General features: G+C 44.8%; 1 protein-coding gene across 1 annotated transcript in view; it reads right to left on the bottom strand.

Annotated features, from left to right (window-relative positions):
- Window positions 1-13,674, bottom strand: part of LOC135282874 (uncharacterized) — a 31,744-nt gene extending 18,070 nt beyond the window's left edge. The window contains exon 1 of the mRNA XM_064393068.1: window positions 13,517-13,674. Coding sequence (XP_064249138.1) covers window positions 13,517-13,594 — 78 coding nt within the window. The 5' untranslated portion in view covers window positions 13,595-13,674. The remainder of the gene's footprint in view (window positions 1-13,516) is intronic.
- Window positions 13,675-19,031: the final 5,357 nt, after the last annotated feature.

Raw genomic sequence — 19,031 nt, 5'->3', positions numbered from 1 at the left:
TGCCAAAGGCACCAGGCTAGAGCTGGACCAGAGGCATGCTCAGAACAAGCTCCTCACTTTGCCAGGACAGGATAAGTTCTTGCAGCAGCTCAGAGCAACCCCATGCTCAAAACCTGCAGAGTCCTTGCAAAAAGCCAGGAAGGGCAAGTTGTGGCAGCCTCTAGCTGCCCACAGCCTCCTCAGTGATGGGTACCAGCCTTGCCTGAACCACAGGCAGCAGGCACAGCTTGGTTTCACAAGCTTCCCTGTCCTGCCTCTAGGAGAGAAGTGCTGCTGGCCTGAGGTGATGCTGGAACCCAGAGGGAATGTGGAGGATGCTGTGACGTGCAGCTGGGAAGAGAAGGTGACCGTGGCCATGGCTCAGCTTGTAGAGATACAAACCCTGCTGAAGAGAAGTGGAAACAAAGTGATGCAAGGCCCTGGGTAGGGAAATCCTCAGCCCATTTGTGGTCTTAGATTTTGCTTCTCTTTCTCCATTCCTGTTAATGCTGGTAACAAGGAGCTGCTGGTTGCAACATCCTAGAGGACACTGTCTCACTTACATCCCAAAGACTGTTTATTTTTAAAGTGTATTTACTTCAAAGAAGGGGGAGGAGAACATCCTGTCTTGATGTTTGATATTCCTCTGTGAGCACGATCTCAGATTCTCTGGCTTGGGACCTATTCAATGTAGCTTGTTTTCTTTTATAAAATACCCAAGAAATAGCAAGTTCTGTGGTGCATACACAGAGTCAGAGCCCAGCAAAGGAAACTGGAGACACAAAGCTGAGCCACTGAATTTCCACTACATCCTTGGGGCCAAAACGCTCACCTAATAGAGATACCCAGCTGCAGGCTTGCAAGGAAATGATGTGTAAAGTTCATAACCCACTTTGCCCTCATTAATGATTTATGCACATCTCAACTTCTGTGCATTTCTCACATGTATTTTGAGTTTCAGGCAGATTTAAAAATGTCACTTCCACTTCTTTTTAGAAACAAGCGTAGGAATAATCCACTATATTTCAAACTGACTGAACATTAAGAAGTGCTGCATTTATTAGTCTTTTCAAGCACAGATGTGTATTAACTCCTTATCCAAGTAAAAAGGCTTTTTGGTCTTTGCTTGAAGGGGAAAAAAACTAGTATTGGAGTAATTAGTGGAGGTGAGGATAGAAGCTTTTCATGCAGACCTTAGGCCCTTTAAAAATCATTCTGAAGAGAGGATATTTGGTTATGATCCCATGATTTGAATCAGAGGGTTATTTTATGTTTTGTCCCTTCCTGTAAAATAGCCCCACTCCGTAAACATTTCTAAGAGTAGAAAAGAAAGAACTCCTCTACAGATAGATTTTTTTTTTTTTTTTTGCTTAATTTAAAAATCAAAATCCACTGCACAGACCCAGAACAGGGCAGAGTATGAGCATCCCACTGTAGCCCTATCTGGTCAGCCTACAGCTGATTCCACAGAAGCCACAGGGGTAAGCAAACAGTTTCTGCACAGAGATGGATGCAGCCTTAGAATCCAAGTTTGTTCAGCCTGGATGATTAAATTTAACCATCTGAGCTCAACATAGCATCAGTGGGATGAAAATCCAGCAAGCTTTATTTGGGATCACTCACCCCTCCAAAATTAAAAACATCTTATGTGCACACATGCACACACACGTGTGTTTCTTTCAAAGAGCTGGAAATGCTTCAAGGCTCCTCCACCAGCTCCTTCACATTTATCCTGCCCAAGGGACCTCTTTAAAACTCTGGTTACACCAACATCTTTGCTCAAAACACAGAGGGAGAGGTATGGCATCCCAGCTACTTCCCCCCCCTCCCCTCCTAACATAGGAAGTTCATTCCAAGTTAAAGATCACTCGGGCTCCTGAGCACATTTGAACAGAGCCAGCCACCTGGGATGAAATATGAAGTGGCCCAAACATTCAGCCAGAGCAGAGAGAAAATGCTAAACTTGAGGTTTAAAAAGCAAATGAGAAGGAAAAAGGGAAAGTTGTCATTCCATAATCCCAGCTTACAAGGGAAAAACAAAACAAAGACAAGTCTTTACTTGCTGACATGGCTGGAACTCCCTGAAAAGCCACCAGAAATACAATTCTTGTGGTTCCCAGCAAAAGCCCCAAGTTTTCCTCTCACAGTATTTCCAAGCTAGGGAAGTCTGAGCTTTTTGGATGCTCATCAAATACAGGATCTGAGGAAAGACTATCCCAAGAGTGAGATAGAAAACTCCAGTCTGTTGGTTTAAGAAGTGACCACATTTCCTTCACTAGCTGACTGATCTAGAGATCAAAGCTGGTAGGACTTTTTCCAAGCACAGGACAAAGTTAATCAGAGACTTTGGAAAATTAGTGCTCTATTTAATTTTGCATTTTCAGCTCATCATTGCATGCAAGGTTTATTTTCTTCCATTACAATGAACTAGATACAGCTGCAGCACATATAACCTATTTTTTTTTCCACCTGGCAGTACCAGAGTTCCTAGAAATGCCTTGGAATCACCACTTCCCTCTCTGCCAAATTGCCTTTGCTGTTTGAAGCATGAGGCAACAGCAAAAGGAGACTCCCTCATCCCACATTAGGGCAGCTCTTCAGGTGTCTCTGGATGGTTGAAAGTAGCAGAGTTAGCACAAGCAGATCAGACATGGGTTTGACAGACCACAACAAAAATTGCTGATGCTTTGCTTAGTTATTAGCTTCCCCTGTCTCCTTTTTTTAGCCTTTATTTGTAATTATTTTTCAGCTTGATCTCCAAAAGAGTTCCCAATCAATTATGAGAGTACCCTGCTTGCTGAGGGGTCTCCCTTGCCCTCCCCATATCCCTGTCCCAACACAAACCCACCTTCTGCACACACATATGTTCTCCTTGCTCCCTGAGCCCGTTCACACAAACCAGCTCTGAACAGGGTCAGTGTGGGACTCAAGCTGGGCTGAGCACACATTTGCTTTTAATACATTTATGGTACCAGAGCAGTTGCACTCATGTTTTTAAATGAGGACCTAATATTTCTTGAAATGAGTGCAACCTGCTGGATTTAAGCAAAACCAAACCCACATTTTTTAACAGATGCTCTGTTATTTTAGTGGTGGGCAGCAGCAGTTCCACCACATGAAAGTGATTATGGATGTGACATTTCCACTCTGCAAATCCCATTTTCAGGAAACGGACTTGTCTTGTATTCCTTCTTGGCACACATCAGACAGCTTCACAGGGCCCTGTTTTCACATTTATCTTTGAGTTTTCTATTGTTTTTAATAATTTGCAGGACATTTGAAGAGAACAAATATGCAGGTAAGAAGAGAAGGATCCTCTTACTGAAGGAGACAAGGAAAACAAAAATACTGCTAGAAGAGTAGGAGAGGGAAGCAGGAAGGCAGTTCAGCAATTACAGCAAAGAATGCAAAGTCTGAATGAGAATTGAGGACTTGGAGGCCAAATATGCCTCAGACTGCAGACATGCTATTCTCTCTTATTCTTCCCATATGTGACTCTGCTGCAGCTCAAGCATCACAAGAAGATTGCTGGGAAGGCACTGCTTTATTTCACTGGAGAACAGGCAATCTTCTCCTCACTTCCTATGAAAAAAAGAATAATCAGGGAGAAAGGAATGTTTTCATACCCTTGGATGGAGGCAAATAAGCTCTGCTGGGATGGAAAGAGGCTGGCAGGGCTCAGGGTACCCTCACCTGCTCTAGGTCTCCAGGGTCAGCTCCCAGAGCCTGCCTGTGGATGAAGCATTCCCTGCAGCAGCTTTCCAAACCGTTAGGCAGGCATGGCCACAACAAATCCCTGGGAATCAAGGCAGCTGCAGAAGAAGTGGCAGGAGAAGGTCAGTGATCTCATTAGAGCCAGGAGGCCAGGGCCCCCAGCCACAGCGAGGTCCCAGCTCCACAGCTGCACTGTGTTTTGATACCTGGCTCTGGCAGATTGCATAACTGCACCATGAGGTCACCATCCCTCCTCCGTGATCCTCGCTCAGAACAGGAGGTGGGGAAGAGGAAAATCACAAAAAAACAAACACGGGCACTCCGACAACCACCAGGCACAGCGATGCACTCCAGCTCTGTGGAGAACAACAGCCCTCCTCATTTAACTCCAGAGATGCTTGCTCCCAAACAACAAAAAAATGCTTGTTCCCAGGGACACAAGCAGGGGCTGTTTGCTGAACAATCACCCATGGAACAGCCCAGCTTTCCATAGCATGATCAGCAGTATATGCAGCCTGAGCATACATTGACATTTCGTGCTTGCCTTCAGAGCATGCAGAGTAAAGGCAGCAGAATGATCTGCTGCTTTTGGGAGGTTCTGGTGAGGAGGAAAAAACCAATTCATCCTCATTAGGACAGAGATGCCAACCTGCACCACTGCTATGAGCAGTGGGCAGATTTTTCTGCAGCAGCCACAGACCTTTTTGAGTATCTGCTGCAAGATTCCTATATTAGATGAGGAACACCCAGCTCTGAGTGCAAGGAATGCTGGCTAATTTAGCTCATTTCCCTCTGCAGGCAGAAGCCAGGGTTGTTCCCTACAGAGGGAGATTCAGAGCAGTAGTTAGAGGTGGTCTTAACAGCCCTGTTGAAGAGTGTGTCCCCCTCAGCAAAGGTGGGACTGCAGGAGGCTCATTGCTAACTCGGCTTCATAAGGGCTCAGAGGTGAAGTCTCAGAACTGAAAAGTTTACTTCTCCCCTTTCAATTCTCTAATTAGGATGGAGTTGGATTCACCTACAAGATCTCTCACAAGATACAGCTATGATCTATATTTTTAGAGCTAGAAATGCTTATGATTAATAGTTTTTCTCTGGGCTTGGCAGCTCATGGGTACATTTGCTACCTGTCAGATTCTCAGACTGAAGTTATCATTACAGAAGGGATCTTAGCATTCACTGATTACTCAGTAGTTGTTGCATGTCAAGGTGCAGAGATGTTTATAAAGTGGACAAAATGTTGGTAGAGCGTGAAATACAGATAGAAGTGCTCTGGAAGAGACCTAAGCCAAGGCACAGGACATTTTTTCTTTAATTTCCTTTACATCTCGGTGCTTTTACTAGAAACTAAGTGCCAGGTCTTATTCTGAACTTTTCTCTATCCTGACTGCAGTCCCACATTACAATATTAATTTCCTTCTTCTCATTTCAGTCTGAAAGGACAAAAGCCAGACTGTTTTTCTATCAAATGATTTGAAAAATCTATTTAAAATATGCAAATCCAGTGCTTGGAAAGACTCACTTGACTAGGCAGTGTTCCCCCAGGGACTGTAACCATTACACCCATAAAGCAGAACTATTTTAAGTAGAAACCTCTCATAACTGTCTCATAAATTTATTGTGCTATTCACATGCAACAAACATCATCAATGTCCCTAGGAGAGCAGGCTGAACATTGGCTTTCCCCTTTCATCACAATGTCAGCTTTTATGCCCAAGGAAGCATAGAACATATCTGACATAACATCCACCAGGGAGTGCTGGAATTCCCAGCCTTTTCTTGTGGACCTTTCAGACTAATCCTTGCAGGGGGGGAAGAACAAAGCTAACTCTTGTGACTGGACACTCAGCAAACAAATAGAGATTCTCCAACAAAGATGCAAGATCCCCTATCAAATCAGACCCTCCATCTACACAAAGCTGCTATCCATGTTCTAGTTTGTTGGGTTCCTTTTTCAGAAAATACCCTCATTCAAACATACAAAAAAATGTAAAGCCTTAGAAAGAGAAACAAAGGCATCATTTAGAGCGTCTCCTCAGGCAAATAATCCTGAATATGATGGGACCATGGTAAATAAAAGTAAGGCAGTGTAATGAAGAGTTCAAGATGCCATGGCCATTTGCTTCAGGGCTTTAATAGGTCACATAGGTCTATTCTCTACTGGAGCAAGTTCTCATTAAAAAAGTGTACACAACACACCATAGAAAAATTAATAGTAAATGATAGGGCTGGTGGGAACTGGCAGGGGTGATGGGGCAATTTCCAGAAGATCAATCTGGTTTTCATTTTCTATAAATTGAGCAGTTTAAAGCAGCTCAAATTAAAGAGTAGAAAACATGGTCAGATTGTTTTCTACTGCTTGGTAACCAGATGGAATATATAACAAAACAAAAGCTATAGTCCTGCAGTAAAAGTTTGCTTGTGGAGTTCAGTATGAAAATTGAATACCATTGAATAAGTTATATATACCCATAGGAATCTGTAAAACTAATATTCCCAAATTAACTTCATATATATCACCTCCCAAATACATGGCAGAGATTTAAATAATCAAATCCAAATGCACCTTAGGTGCCCAAAAATGCTTTGTTTCATTTTGAAAGGACAAGAAACAGGAGAAAGGAGAATTGAAAGGCAATCCCATGCAAAATTTGCTGGCCACTTCCTGGGAAATAAACATGCATTTTTAAAAGCAAACAAAACACACATATACGTGTAAACTGGCCTGGCAAAAGAAGAGCTGTTTGTGCTTGGACTTCCACCTACGTGACCTTATTGTTTCATTCAGACACTTCAGATGTTTCACATGCTGGAAGCCTATTGTACAAACATATGGAGAAGGAAACATTCCATATGTGAACACCAAACCTGCAAATGTTCTGTGTCACCATTACCCTGCTGCAGAGCTGTTATCCCAGCCTTTTGGGAGCCAGGTTGCTGTGTCACTAAATGTCACTAGCAGGTGGGAGGGCTTGTGCAGAAGACATGGGTAGTGATCTTTCAAATGCAAGCAAAGAAAAGCTCTCTCCCTTTCTTGCAAGATTTTTAGCTGGCCTTCCACATGAGCCAATGCTGCAGCTGGAGCTGCAGGGGTCTGCATCCAGGGGTCTGCTACGGTCTGAGTGCTCATCCTTACTTTTGGATGGTATACAAACAGCAGCACCTCTCTCCACCTTGTTCTCCCAGGATTAGTCTCCTCTTGTGCACTCTGGAAAGGGAAATTTCCAAGACTCTGTCTTTGCCAGGATTTCAGAGACCAGGATGCTTGTAAATTTTACTTTATTGCTTACACATAAGGAGAGACCATGAGGGCACAGCAGGGAGGGCTGGGAGAAAGCTGAAAAAATTATCACAGATACTGCAGACAGAGGAAAAACTTTGCCTGAGTTTGTTGTTACAGGGTCCCAACCAGTGAGCAGTTTGTTTTCCTAAATAAATCTGCTTTGCAGACATCCTTTCTTCCTCCCCATTCAAGTTCCAACCAGGAAACCTGGAATAAGTTACTGTTGATTTTAGAGGCAAATCAAAGTGTTCAGCCTGCTAAGCTCACATTTAAAGGTAGTCTTGATGAGCAGCTCCTTGGGGCCCTTGTATTCAAATAGTGAAGGCTCAGGTTTACCTGAAGTGCCCACCCATGCAGATCTGGAGCACAGGAGGAAGTCAAGGGCATGGGCATCCCAGGCTTTGAGCCTCAGTGCTACCAGTAAAGGTTTCACATTTTCAGTCAAAAAATCCCTTTAATAAAAACTCAGTCTCTAAACAGTGGAATATTTACTAACCAAGACCAGGAGAGAGATGGACTTAAGTAGAATAAATGGATTAGATCTCCCACTGCTAATCCCAAATGAAGCACAGTACAGAGCAGGCACACTGTCCTTGCAAAGGCTGAGTGACCAGCTTTCAGGGATTTGGCTCAGGCTGGACCTTCAGAGGCATGTCATCCCAGAGCTCCTGTACCCAGGAAGCTGTCATTATTTGCCTCCTTGGCACCTGACCCTAGCTAAGTCCTGCTACACCTGAACAGAATAAAGAAATACAAATACTACAAAAACAGATCAGTAAGAGATGGATGAACTTCTGAAATCCCTTCCTAAGAGCTGACAGTAGTTCTGAATGGAGGCTTGTGGAAGCCCATTTTGTTGAGCTCATTTGCTGTTGAAACCTGGCTGCTAATATAAAGAAATGAGAGGAGTAAAACACAGGATGAAAATGAGATGGTGTAGCAGGTTATGGCTTGCATGTGAAAAATTGCTTTTGTTTTGCCACTTTGAACAACACCCACCCCTGCTTTCTATTGAAGCATAATGGTACTGCCTGTACTCCCCCCAGGACCAAGGATTTCACTTAGTTTAATAGTTTCTGTAATTAGACATTTGTGAAACTCTGAAATGCTCTGATGAAAGGTACTGTAAAATTATTACCAACTCTTCCACCATGAAAGGGCTCCACCCAAACCCAAATACAGATGCTGTCCTCAGTGCACATCATTACTAATCCAAGCCAGCAGTACTTATGGCCTGATTTAAATCCTCCTGAAGTCTCAGATGACTTCTGTGAGCTCCAGTAGGGCTCCAAGAACTCTAGAAAGGAAATACAGGCAAATTAGCCTTTGCTCCTCTGAAAATTGGAACCTCCTTTCCATTGGCAATGACATGAGTAAGGATATTCAAAATGAACCATGGGACCATTTGCTGCTGAGAGCTTGTAAGAGGAATGGCAATGTTCTTACACTGAGTTTGAAAACCAAGGCTGACAGTCAGGCTTCTCCCTGCTGCTGTAAAATTGTTACACATATTAATGCAAGTCCCTACAGTGCCCTGTCCCTACTCCACCCTTCTCCTGCCATTATTTTGTACAAGATGACTTTTCTACTTAGTACTTCCCATATTCAAGCAAGCATCTAAACACCAGGCTGAATACTTATCATTTATAGATCTGGGATATCAGTGCATACAAAGAGCAGTGTGCAATGGCAAGAACTGCTTTACCAGACCTGGTCTAGCTACACTACTGCTGGGTAGCAGCAGTACAAAATATGCCATGAGTTCCCTTTTTTTAATGAAGAAAGGGAGGCAGGAAGAAAGAGACCTGAATATTTTACCAGCATTCCTGGTCTGTCACACAAAACATCAGAGGAGAGAATAGTAATAATTGGTTACCACAGGAAAGTTTGATTGCTGGGTCTTTGCAAACCAGTACAACAGGACTATTTGCTCCAACCTCTTAGGTAGTAAGAAAAAAAATTATTTCAGTGTTTTGACCCCAAGGATGGTTGGTATCTCTACCAGCACTACAGTCTTTTAGCTCCTTCTGCACAAAGATTACCCACATAATTCCAGAAATCTTCTGCCACTGGCTTGTTTCTCTTACCTTGGCTGCTTCCATCGCTGGCCTTGGTGAACAAGAGAATTATGGTTCAGCTCTACAAAGAGAGAATCCCCTGTGCTGTGCAGGACTTGAGGCAAGCCTTGTCCATCTTCTCAGCTTTCAGCTTCTCCAGTGCTTCCGTAATTAGAATTATCAGGACTAAAACACTGTGGACATTATTGCTGCTTAGCGTGAAGCTAACAAGCGAGCGCCAGATTTATAACACTCTGGCCAGACAGAATTAAAAAAGAGTTACAAATCATTGCCCAGTTCCAGGGATATGTACTCCAGGATCTTATTTTGCCAGAGACTCCACGTGAACTTTAGCCTCTAGAAGAAATCCGCCTGCAATTTTCTAATTTAAATACCAGTCAGACCAGTGGCGGGATGTAAACTAACATGCATGAAAAATAAGGGTTCAATGACCCAAATCAATTATGTTTTAAGGGCACTGCTCTGGACTCAGTAGGAAATATTTTAAACAGGAAAAAGAACTAAATAGGATCATTCATTGAACTGACTTGGAAATGAGGCAGAAATTTGGTAAATAAGAAGTCCAATGCAAGCCAGCTTTATGAACCAAATTTAGTGAATTAAAAAAAGCCAACAAAACAATAACAAAAAAAAACCCCAAAAAACCAACCAAAACCAAAGCCAGAAAAAATGAACCAAAACAACAAAAAAACACAAGTCCAGATAATTTTTAGACTCAAATAATGTTCCAGGCTCCTGGGTACTAAAGTGAACAATGCAATAAAACAAAGCAATGCTCACGCCTTCCTTGAGCCCGGGCAGTTTAACACTGTTTACTTCCAGACATTAGGGGAAAAAAAATAGTGGTTTATAGAAACCCTGAAACGGCATCTTTATTAAAATAGGACAACCTGCAGGTCTTCTGTATAAAGAAAAATTAATAATTTAAAGAAAAAACAGCTTCTGAAGTTCAGAACCAGCCACTTTGACTGGATTTTAAAGCACATACATAGGGGCTAGGGAAAAACAGCTCTACTGTTTTAGAATATATGAAGATAGCTGCTCCCCAAACTGGCCAAACATCCAAACTCTCTGCACCGTAAACATCTGATCTGCCAAGATACATTGTAAACACAATAGGATGCAGTTATGGCAATTAATCAAGATACAAAGAAAACAGGAAAGACCTATCATTTCTCTGCTCCTCAAGCAAAGAGTACTTTCACAAACAGTGAAGAGAATAATAGATATTAAGTCTACTGCAAACAAAACTTTCAGGTTCTTTGAGGGTGCCTTATTTGTCTTGACTGGCTTCATCTCTTGAGACAGAAAAACAGCCTGGTGTGCATACCCAGTGCTTTACAGTGAGGAATAAAGCAAAAGCTACCTGGACCTAAAAATCCCATTAAAGTGTTACAAAAATAACCCCCACACCTGGTAGCTGCTGGGATTGGAACCAGATGTGCAGTACATCTGGTAAAAAATGGGACTGCTGCTAACAAACACTGAGCTATTTGAGGGACATACTTTTCCAGTCCAGCAAGGGTCCAGAAAGACTTAGTAAAAGTTACTTATTTTGCCCCTACTTTTCTCAAGGCAGATGCTGACCACTGACAGACCTATTGTGTGCCAATTTAAAACCTTTGAGACCTTCCCTACCCTCCTGCCCCAATCAGAAGTGCATATTTTGCTGCTCCAGTTGCATAATTTACTGATTCAGCTGCATGCTTGGTTGATCTGGTAGGAGACTAGTACAGTAGTTGAGATTCTGGATACATTGCCAACTGTGCAGCGTGCTTTGTTGATCAGGGCTGTAGAATTTAATAGCTGAAATTTCATACACTTTACTAATCAGGCCACATTCTTTGCTAATTGAGGTGCATATTTTAGTAGTTGATTTTTTTTTTAATCTTTCACTGATCTTGGGAAGGATCCTGCTCCCTCTGAAACCAGCAGGAATTTTGCCATTGTTCTTGCTGGGTGAAGGACTAAGACTTTCACTAGAGGGTCTAGGATTGCTAAGAAGAAATCTTAAACAGAACAAGAAAGGCTTGATTTTTTTTCTTTAAGCCAGCAAGTGAACAGAAGAATACCAGATGAAGGATGGCACTGGCATAGAGAACTCCTCCACAGCGATTTGATTAAACAGATAATATTTAATGGACATACAGAGACATAATTTTGACTGTGTTACTCTTTCATCAGGCTTACATTCTTCCTTCAGGATAAACAAGCCGCTTATCTGCACATCTTGTTCCATTTGATACAGACACGCAGGAGGAAACATCATGCACCTTATCTTCAAATTTTCTTTCATTTGATCTAACTCCTACTTTTAAATTGCTGTAGTACTTGGTGAAGGATTCCAGAGAGAGCTCTGCTTTGCCACAAAACATGTTGCAAACATCCACGCTACCTTACAACATCACAAATTTTGTCAGCTCTTACTGGCAGAGACCACCTTCCTGGATGAAAAGAACAATTCAGTTCCCTGTACCTCATTCAGACTTCGCCCTTGCCAAGGGAGTTTCTGTTATGTTTTTACATTGCTAACTCTAAGCCAGAAGACAAAAAAATTCTCATAAATCGTTGAATACCTTTTTTCAACTGATAAATTGAACTACATTTGAACCACTAACTTAGAGTGGGATGTATATTTCTTTACTAGCATAGCAACACTATCAGTGTAGCCAAAAAGATAAAAATAGTGACGCCTACGCAGCACAGTGCAGTCCTTGATGAGTGAAGAGCAAGTGCAACTTACTCCAAGAAATAATAAAAACAGGGAGCAAGAGATGTACACACAAGTCTGTTTGGACACAGAATTCCCTGTCACATCGGGGAAGATAAGCAATAGAAAATGCTTTTCACTCTGCAAAAGAAATTGTCCAGTATGTTAAGAGCCTATAAACAACGTGATCAAAAGAATAATTGACACAGCAAGAAGTCAAGTTGGGGAAAGCAGGAAGGAGACTGCTGCTTCTTCATTAAGGAGGCAATTCCTTTTCTACAGTGCTGTTGGTCAATAATTTAGTTCGGTTACTGCCTCGTGTGAAATCAAACACTCCTGATTTCAGAGTTAGAGAACAAATGAAGTTGACTAGGAAACATTAGAGAAAAATTAGCAAAAAATAGAGAGTTTGCTGATGCATTCAGAGTGCCTTTCTCCCCCAAATGCACAGCACAGAGCCGGTACTTGTACAGAACTGTGCAGGCAAAGGCAGAAGAGAAGCAGCACAGGAAGGATGCAATAATTCAGGGAAGAAAGCAAGTTATGTAGTTTAATAAGAGAGGTATGCAACTGGATGAGGGTAAGCTTGCATTCTGCAATGCAATCCTGACTTGAAAGAGAAACAAAATACAAAGCCCCACAACCATACAATTCAATAGATCTGGGTAAAGTTAGTATTTCAGGGCCAGAAATGTGGCTTAATTAAGTTCTCACTGTAGCTATCTTCACTAGGATACCAAAGTGAGATAAAACATCTTCATTTCAAACACAGTCATTGCTGTGTGCTGTGGCAGGGAATTACTTTATCAGGCAGAATTATAATGCCGTTTGCCAGCAGAGAAAGCAACCCCACACCCTTTTTTTTTCTTTATATATACATATATATGTAGCAAGCCATAAATGTATGGAATTATATTTTCTTATACTCTCGTGGATCATGTTTTATAGAATTGAGAATCTCTACTGGAAGTGTCAAGCCGTGGTTCTATCAGGGTCCAAAGGAAAAGTCCCACTGCCTTCAGCAGGACCAGGACTGCTCATCCTTCCCAAAGCTCAGAGCGACTGCCCTGCAGCTGCTCCTGGTTCTGGGGTGCTCCGTGTTTCCTGCTCTGCCTTTCCACCGCAGCTCGGGTGCCGCCCGTGCTCAGCCTCTCTCAGCTCCCCGTGCCCGCTTGCTCTGAGCTCTGCCCGGGTCCCCGCCCTGGAGCCGTACCTGGCACGGGCAGAGTTTACCTGCTCCCCCTGCTCCAGCCGAGGTGCAAAGAGCGGGGGCTGTAACCAGCACGAGGTATTTGGTTTGGACTCCCCAAGCCAGGCTGTGCCCGCGGCAGGGATGCCTGTGGGCAAGCGTTCTCATTTCTGCTGGGAATCCGTAGTGATTGGGCTTTCACCGGATTTCGGGTCCGGCTGTACCCAAGCGGGGGGGTTGATCCGGAGCATCTCTCTGCACGTCTCGCGGTGCCTTTCGCACTCCGAGGCGAGTCCCCGGCCAGCCCTTCACCCCAAACACCGAGAGGCAGGGGCCGAAGGGACCCGCGGCCGCCCCGCTGCATCCTCCCTGCCGGTGTCCGCGGCGCATCCCTCGTCCCGGGAGCACCAGCGCGCCCCTCACCCGGGCTGCCGGCAGCTCTGCCGCACCCCTCGCCCCGGGACTCCCGGTTCCTCCCCTCCTCCCGGCGGGGCTCCCGGGCTCCCCATCCCCGTCGGGCTGGCCGCTGCCCTGCCCGGTGCGGGTGCCGCCGGTGCCGGGGTTACCTTGGCTCCCGCCCCGCCGAGGCAGAGCGCCGCGGCCGCCGCCAGGACGAGCCCCGCGCCGGGGCCGCTGCGGAGCATGGCGCGCCGTGCCGAGCCGTGCCGTGCCGTGCCGTGCCGTGCCGTGCCGTGCCGTGCCGTGCCGTGCCGAGCCGAGCCGTGCCGAGCCGTGCCGTGCTGAGCCGAGCCGAGCCGTGCCGAGCCGAGCCGTGCCGTGCCGTGCCGAGCCGTGCCGTGCCGTGCCGAGCCGAGCCGTGCCGTGCCGTGCCGAGCCGAGCCGTGCCGTGCCGTGCCGTGCCGTGCCGTGCCGAGCCGAGCCAAGCCGTGCCGAGCCGCGCCGCGCTCACCAGCGGAGCTGCCGCGCCGAGCCGTGCCCCGAGCGGCGCCGCTGACAGCGACCCCCCGAGCCCGGCCTCCCCGCCCCTCGCCCCCTCCCCCGGCCCCTGCCCTCCCCCGGGGGTCACCTGCGGCGCGGAGCCCGGCGGGGAGCGCAGGGCGCTGTGGGGAGCGGGGGTGGCCCGGTGCGAGCACCCCTCCCCGGGGTGCTGTGTCCTCGGGGGGCCTGGGAAGCGCCGGGCTGGAGGCAGCTCAGCCCCTGCGAGCAGCGGCGGAGCGGGCTCCTTGCTGCGGGAGAAGTTTCTCCTGCGGGGCCGTGGGAGATGGAGGGGCTGCGGTGCTGGCGCTGAGAGGGCGGCTGCCCTGGGCAGAGCACCCGGCCGCTGCTGCAGACCCCTGCCCGACCCTGGAGCCGTCAGGGGAGTGAACGGTCAGGGGAATGGGAAATAGGAAAAGGGCTCAGGTCTTTCCTAGATAAAAGCACCCCGGCTTCATCTGAAGGGACAGGAAAGGAATATTCACGGGCATCCTGGGGAGCCCAAAGCACAGGACCTGCACTAAAAACAGCGGTCAGGGTACAGCAGCCACTCAACCCTTCTGAGGGTGATGGGAGGACAAGGGACACTCTTGTTTCTGATGCAGCTTTCTGGTTTACACTCTCGTGTACCCCGTGGACTCACACCACATCCTGCAGTGAGTGTCAGACAACAATTAATCAATGGGGAAAATGGATAACACCTTCAGCTGGTGTCCAAGTGGGTGCACATAACAAGCACGAAGTTGGAGGGCTGGGGTCAAAGAAAACTTTTTTTCCTTCATAAATGCAGTCTTGTGTTGAATGCATCCTGGCACTGACTTCATGTCTAGTCCAGGCCATTCACCTGCTCCATGGGTTTGGTGTCCTGATTGTAGGAGATAATGCCTGAATCCCAAAGAGGTGAAACAGATCTCTACCTAATCCTTCCAGTGCTCCTGAGATGAAGCTGCGTGTTAGCCCTTACTGAACACCTACAAAAAGTAACAACACAATTAGCCTAAGGCTGAGGGAGGCTCAGGGACAGGACTGCTCACTGCCCACAGGGACCACGCTGCCTCCCTGGGAAATGTACATATGCTAATTTAGAAGTAGCTCTTCTATGAAAGGACACATAAAGAATGTCTTGATAGCTTAATTGGCGTGTTTATACTTCTTGCACTGAAAGCAGAAGATGCCTAAAAGTCTTTGTGTGACCAATACTTATTTTACCCCTCTATTTTTCAGGGCAAACTCTTGTAAAGGGCGTTCCTGGGCTCTGACCTTGTCAGTTATTTACTGTGACTGCCTGTGTTTGAATTTACATTTTGCTCCTCCCGGGTAATATTTCTTTGACTTACCTGTCAGATGAAAAAGCATATATCAGAGAATTTATAACTACATTTTATCTGTTCTGAATAAACACAAAACCCAGGACACTTGGCATCCTTGGCAGGAGGGTTTTTCTGAGCAGAACACTTCTGCCTGAAGGGCAGTCTGGTCTCTGTAGCACTGTGGCACATTGCTTTTCTCAACGCTCACGGTTAAATCTCAGGGCAATGTCACCATAAATGTTTGTTAAGCTTTGAAAAACCCCTGAAACAAGAAATCTACTTTTTTTCCACATGAGGCTCAGTGTGACAAGAAGTAAATGCAGAGATTCCATCTGCTGTTTCCTTATGCTGATACACAGTTGTTGAGGATGTAAGTCAAGGACTAGCTGGCAGAAAAGGACATTCAAAACGCTTCCTTGCTTGGACATTGTTGGAATAATAATATAAAAATATCTAAATGAAAGAGAAAGAACAAGTCCAAGTCTAGCAGCTCTCATTTGAAGGATCTTACACCCCTGATATTTGGATTCCTTGCCAGGGGTCATCTGAGTGCAGGCACCTGTAATCCTTTGGAGACAAAGAGGGTGCTCTGTGGGCTACGCTGCCATTCCAAGCTGTAGACCTTGGGCATGTAGCACAGACACAACTGTATGCTGATTTCCCACATTTGTGTTTGCCCTGTTGTTGGCCTCACAAACTCTGTCAGTACGTCTTTGTTCCCTTATCTCAGCATCCCTCTGCTAGCAGAACCTGTCCACACCACATTTCATCACTACGGCTTAGCAATGACTTAGCATCTAGAATTAAGCATCAAACGTACAGTAGTCTGCCCATAAAGTATTTCAGCTCACGTTGTTGACCCTTTCAAACCCTATTTTTAATGAGGATTATGTTTTATATTTATGATTTCCTTCTGTGAGCAGGCAGGAGGACTGGAACAATTTCCCACAGTGGGCAGCACAGAAGACTGAGTCCAAAAAGTGTCTGACTGCCCACAATGAGCACGGAGCCAGGCTTGCAAGGGATACCTGCAAACCTTTTCCAGGTGAGCTGCCTTCCTTCCCCCAGTGTCACTGTTGCCTGTTAGACAGATGTGCCAGGCAGCTGCAGGATTTCCTGGGAGGATCAAGGAAGGACAGAAGGGTAAAAGGCACTTTGCTTCCTGCCGAATCTTTATTCCCTGTCTCCCACTCCCCACAGCTCACAGAGCTGCCACACAGCCCAAATCAGAGCTGTAGCCCATTCTCACCACACATCAGGGAAGGGGAGACACAGGGGCAAAAACTCTTCATATCCCTGAACAAAGGCCAAGCCTCTTCTACAGTCCTTGAGACATCTTTAAGAAAGCAAATGTCCTGTTCTCTGTGTTGGACTCCCTGTTGAAAACTTCAAGGTTTTCGTGCCCTTTTAGCAAGTCCTTCCAAGGATAGTGTTTCCTATTGTACCATGCCATTTGGAGAGCTCCTGAAATGCTGAAGCAAGCACCAATTTCAGTAGAATAGTGACATTTATGAAGTTAGTGGATAGGAATTGTGTGTGTAATGGCAGCACTTTCTTAACCAGTAGCTCCAGGCTGGGAAAGTAATTTCCAGGAAAAAAAAATAACTAGAAATTTACTGCTTCCAGACTGGCAGCAAAAATCATTTATTGTGGGAAATCTAAGCTTGAAATAAACCCCAGTAATTTCCATCAACTCTCTCTCTACCACACACACAGAGATACATGGAAAGAACTTTCTGAATTAATTTCCTGGAATATTAAGGCATCCTGATACCAAAAGTAACTCTCCTCGCCCAGAGAGACTATTGTAGAACACCCCACAGAAATGAATGCAGCTCTTAGCAGTTTCTGTTTTTCCAAACAGCTGGTGTGACCAAACTGAATCCAGATTTGAACAGGAGGAGGGCATTGGCAAGATCCTTTCGGTAACAAGGCCTTAAATCTTAGTTTATTCTCTGTATGCAAGAGCTCCCATATGCAAACCTTATGGTTACACAACGTGGTTTTTATGTTTTCCCAGCCTTCTCTTAGGTATAGTAAAGGTTGATTAAATTCATTCTGAGCTATATAGTTATATCAGACACACCACAGTTGCATCTGTCTTCACTGTTTATAGAAATGAGTCAGGAAAGCAACATTTTAAATACTTATCCATGCTAGAAAAGACATGCTAAAAATTGCTTAGGTATAATGCTGTAAAAATGTTTCACATATAAAAATAAAATGTATGGGTAAATAAAACACATAAATTAGATATTAAGGCAATGTCTAATAAAACATGTTTCTGAAGACCAGCATTCTAGTTCCATTGTCTGTATTTAATACAAAATCATCTTTTTCCTCAGTGGGTGTGAGAGGCGAGCTGGATGCCTGAGTCTGATTGCAATCTGCCAGTAATAGAGCTATTTTTATGTGGTTAGCACAGGTTTCTTTTTTGATGAAGTTTTTGCAGACTGAGTGACACCAAAAAGCAGAAATATGTAAGCAGAAAAACATGCAGTAAGTACAGGGAATTGGAACATTGTGTTGTCAGTGGCTAGAGAGCAAGAACTTCCCTAAGGAAATATTCAGAAAAACGTGTTTGTAGCTATAAAAGCTGTAAGTGGAAAGGACCACGCATGGGCCTTGTGCTGTGCAGAGAGTGCCACCCTCTGCTCCTGCAGAGTATGGAGCCTTTCTCTGCTACCTGACTCTTCTTCTTTCACTAGTGCAATTCTCATGCAGTGAGTTACAAAACTAGCCAGCTGGACAGGAGCTCCACAAATGGCCAGTATTCCCTGGTAATTTTGTTAGGTCAGCTCTTTAATTGCATTATATACCATCTTTTTTTTAATTATTTTTTTTCTCAGAGGAAAGATGAATAAATTTCCCTTCCTCTTTTAGGAACAAAGCCCTGAAAAAGACAATTTCTATTAAGGTGTGACAGATCTCACTTGGGAGAGAAGGCAGCACAGCAGCTCCTGTATGCAATCTAGTTGCAGGGTGAGAGAATGCTGCAGCTGGCTGTGGTTGAAGAATTTGTTGTGGTATCTTCTGATCTTTCTTCCTGAAGAATTAAAGAGTGCTCTGCAACAAGAACTCTAACAGGCTTTGGGATAAGCCATGGGCTCTTTCACTGCTGGAGACAGAGACTGCACTTTATACAAGTTGTCTCCTGCAAATTTACAGGAATTCCTTCCCTTAAAGTCCTCATTTGTGATAGTGTTTGACATTTTTTTCTGCCTTTTTAAATCATGACATTCCTCTGTTGTGCTAAAAATTACATTACTGATGACAGACATCTTTCAGTATGAAGGATTCTCTTTCAGCCTGGTTAAGCCTGTTGCAGCTTTGTGCTATATTTGGGCAATAGTCTCCAAACAAGTGGCTATTCCTGTAGCTGGGCCTTTGGTGCTATGTGGCAGAGTAGCAAGTAAAAAAGAGGTACTTTGGAGCTTTACCCTAGCATTACATGGGTTCTAGAGAGATGGGATCAAAGTCAAGAAGCAAACATAGACAAATATTCCAAATGAAGAGAAAAGCTACTTCAGTGACTCAACAACTGAGTTCTGTTAGTTATTGTTTTCTGGTTTTGAGTTCTCGGTGAGGGGCAAAACTCCAAGCTTTTACATTCTTATACAAAAATCAAAACCAGATCAAATGAAGATCAAGCATTCAAGTATTTCTCACCATATTGTTTTTGACATCTTCTACGTAAAAGTACCCAGTGAAGGTCACTACTAAAGATTTGGAACACTCATTCACGCATGCAATTTTCAGGGTTTCCTCTCATGTCTCAGCAGAGCCTCGCTCTCTTTCACTCAGCTCCCCTTCACACATTCAAATGCCACATATG

The sequence above is a fragment of the Passer domesticus genome, chromosome 17 (genome assembly GCF_036417665.1).
Source record: "Passer domesticus isolate bPasDom1 chromosome 17, bPasDom1.hap1, whole genome shotgun sequence".
Lineage (NCBI taxonomy): Eukaryota > Metazoa > Chordata > Aves > Passeriformes > Passeridae > Passer > Passer domesticus.
Note: the sequence above shows the minus strand (reverse complement) of the source record. Positions and strands in the feature narration are given on the sequence as shown.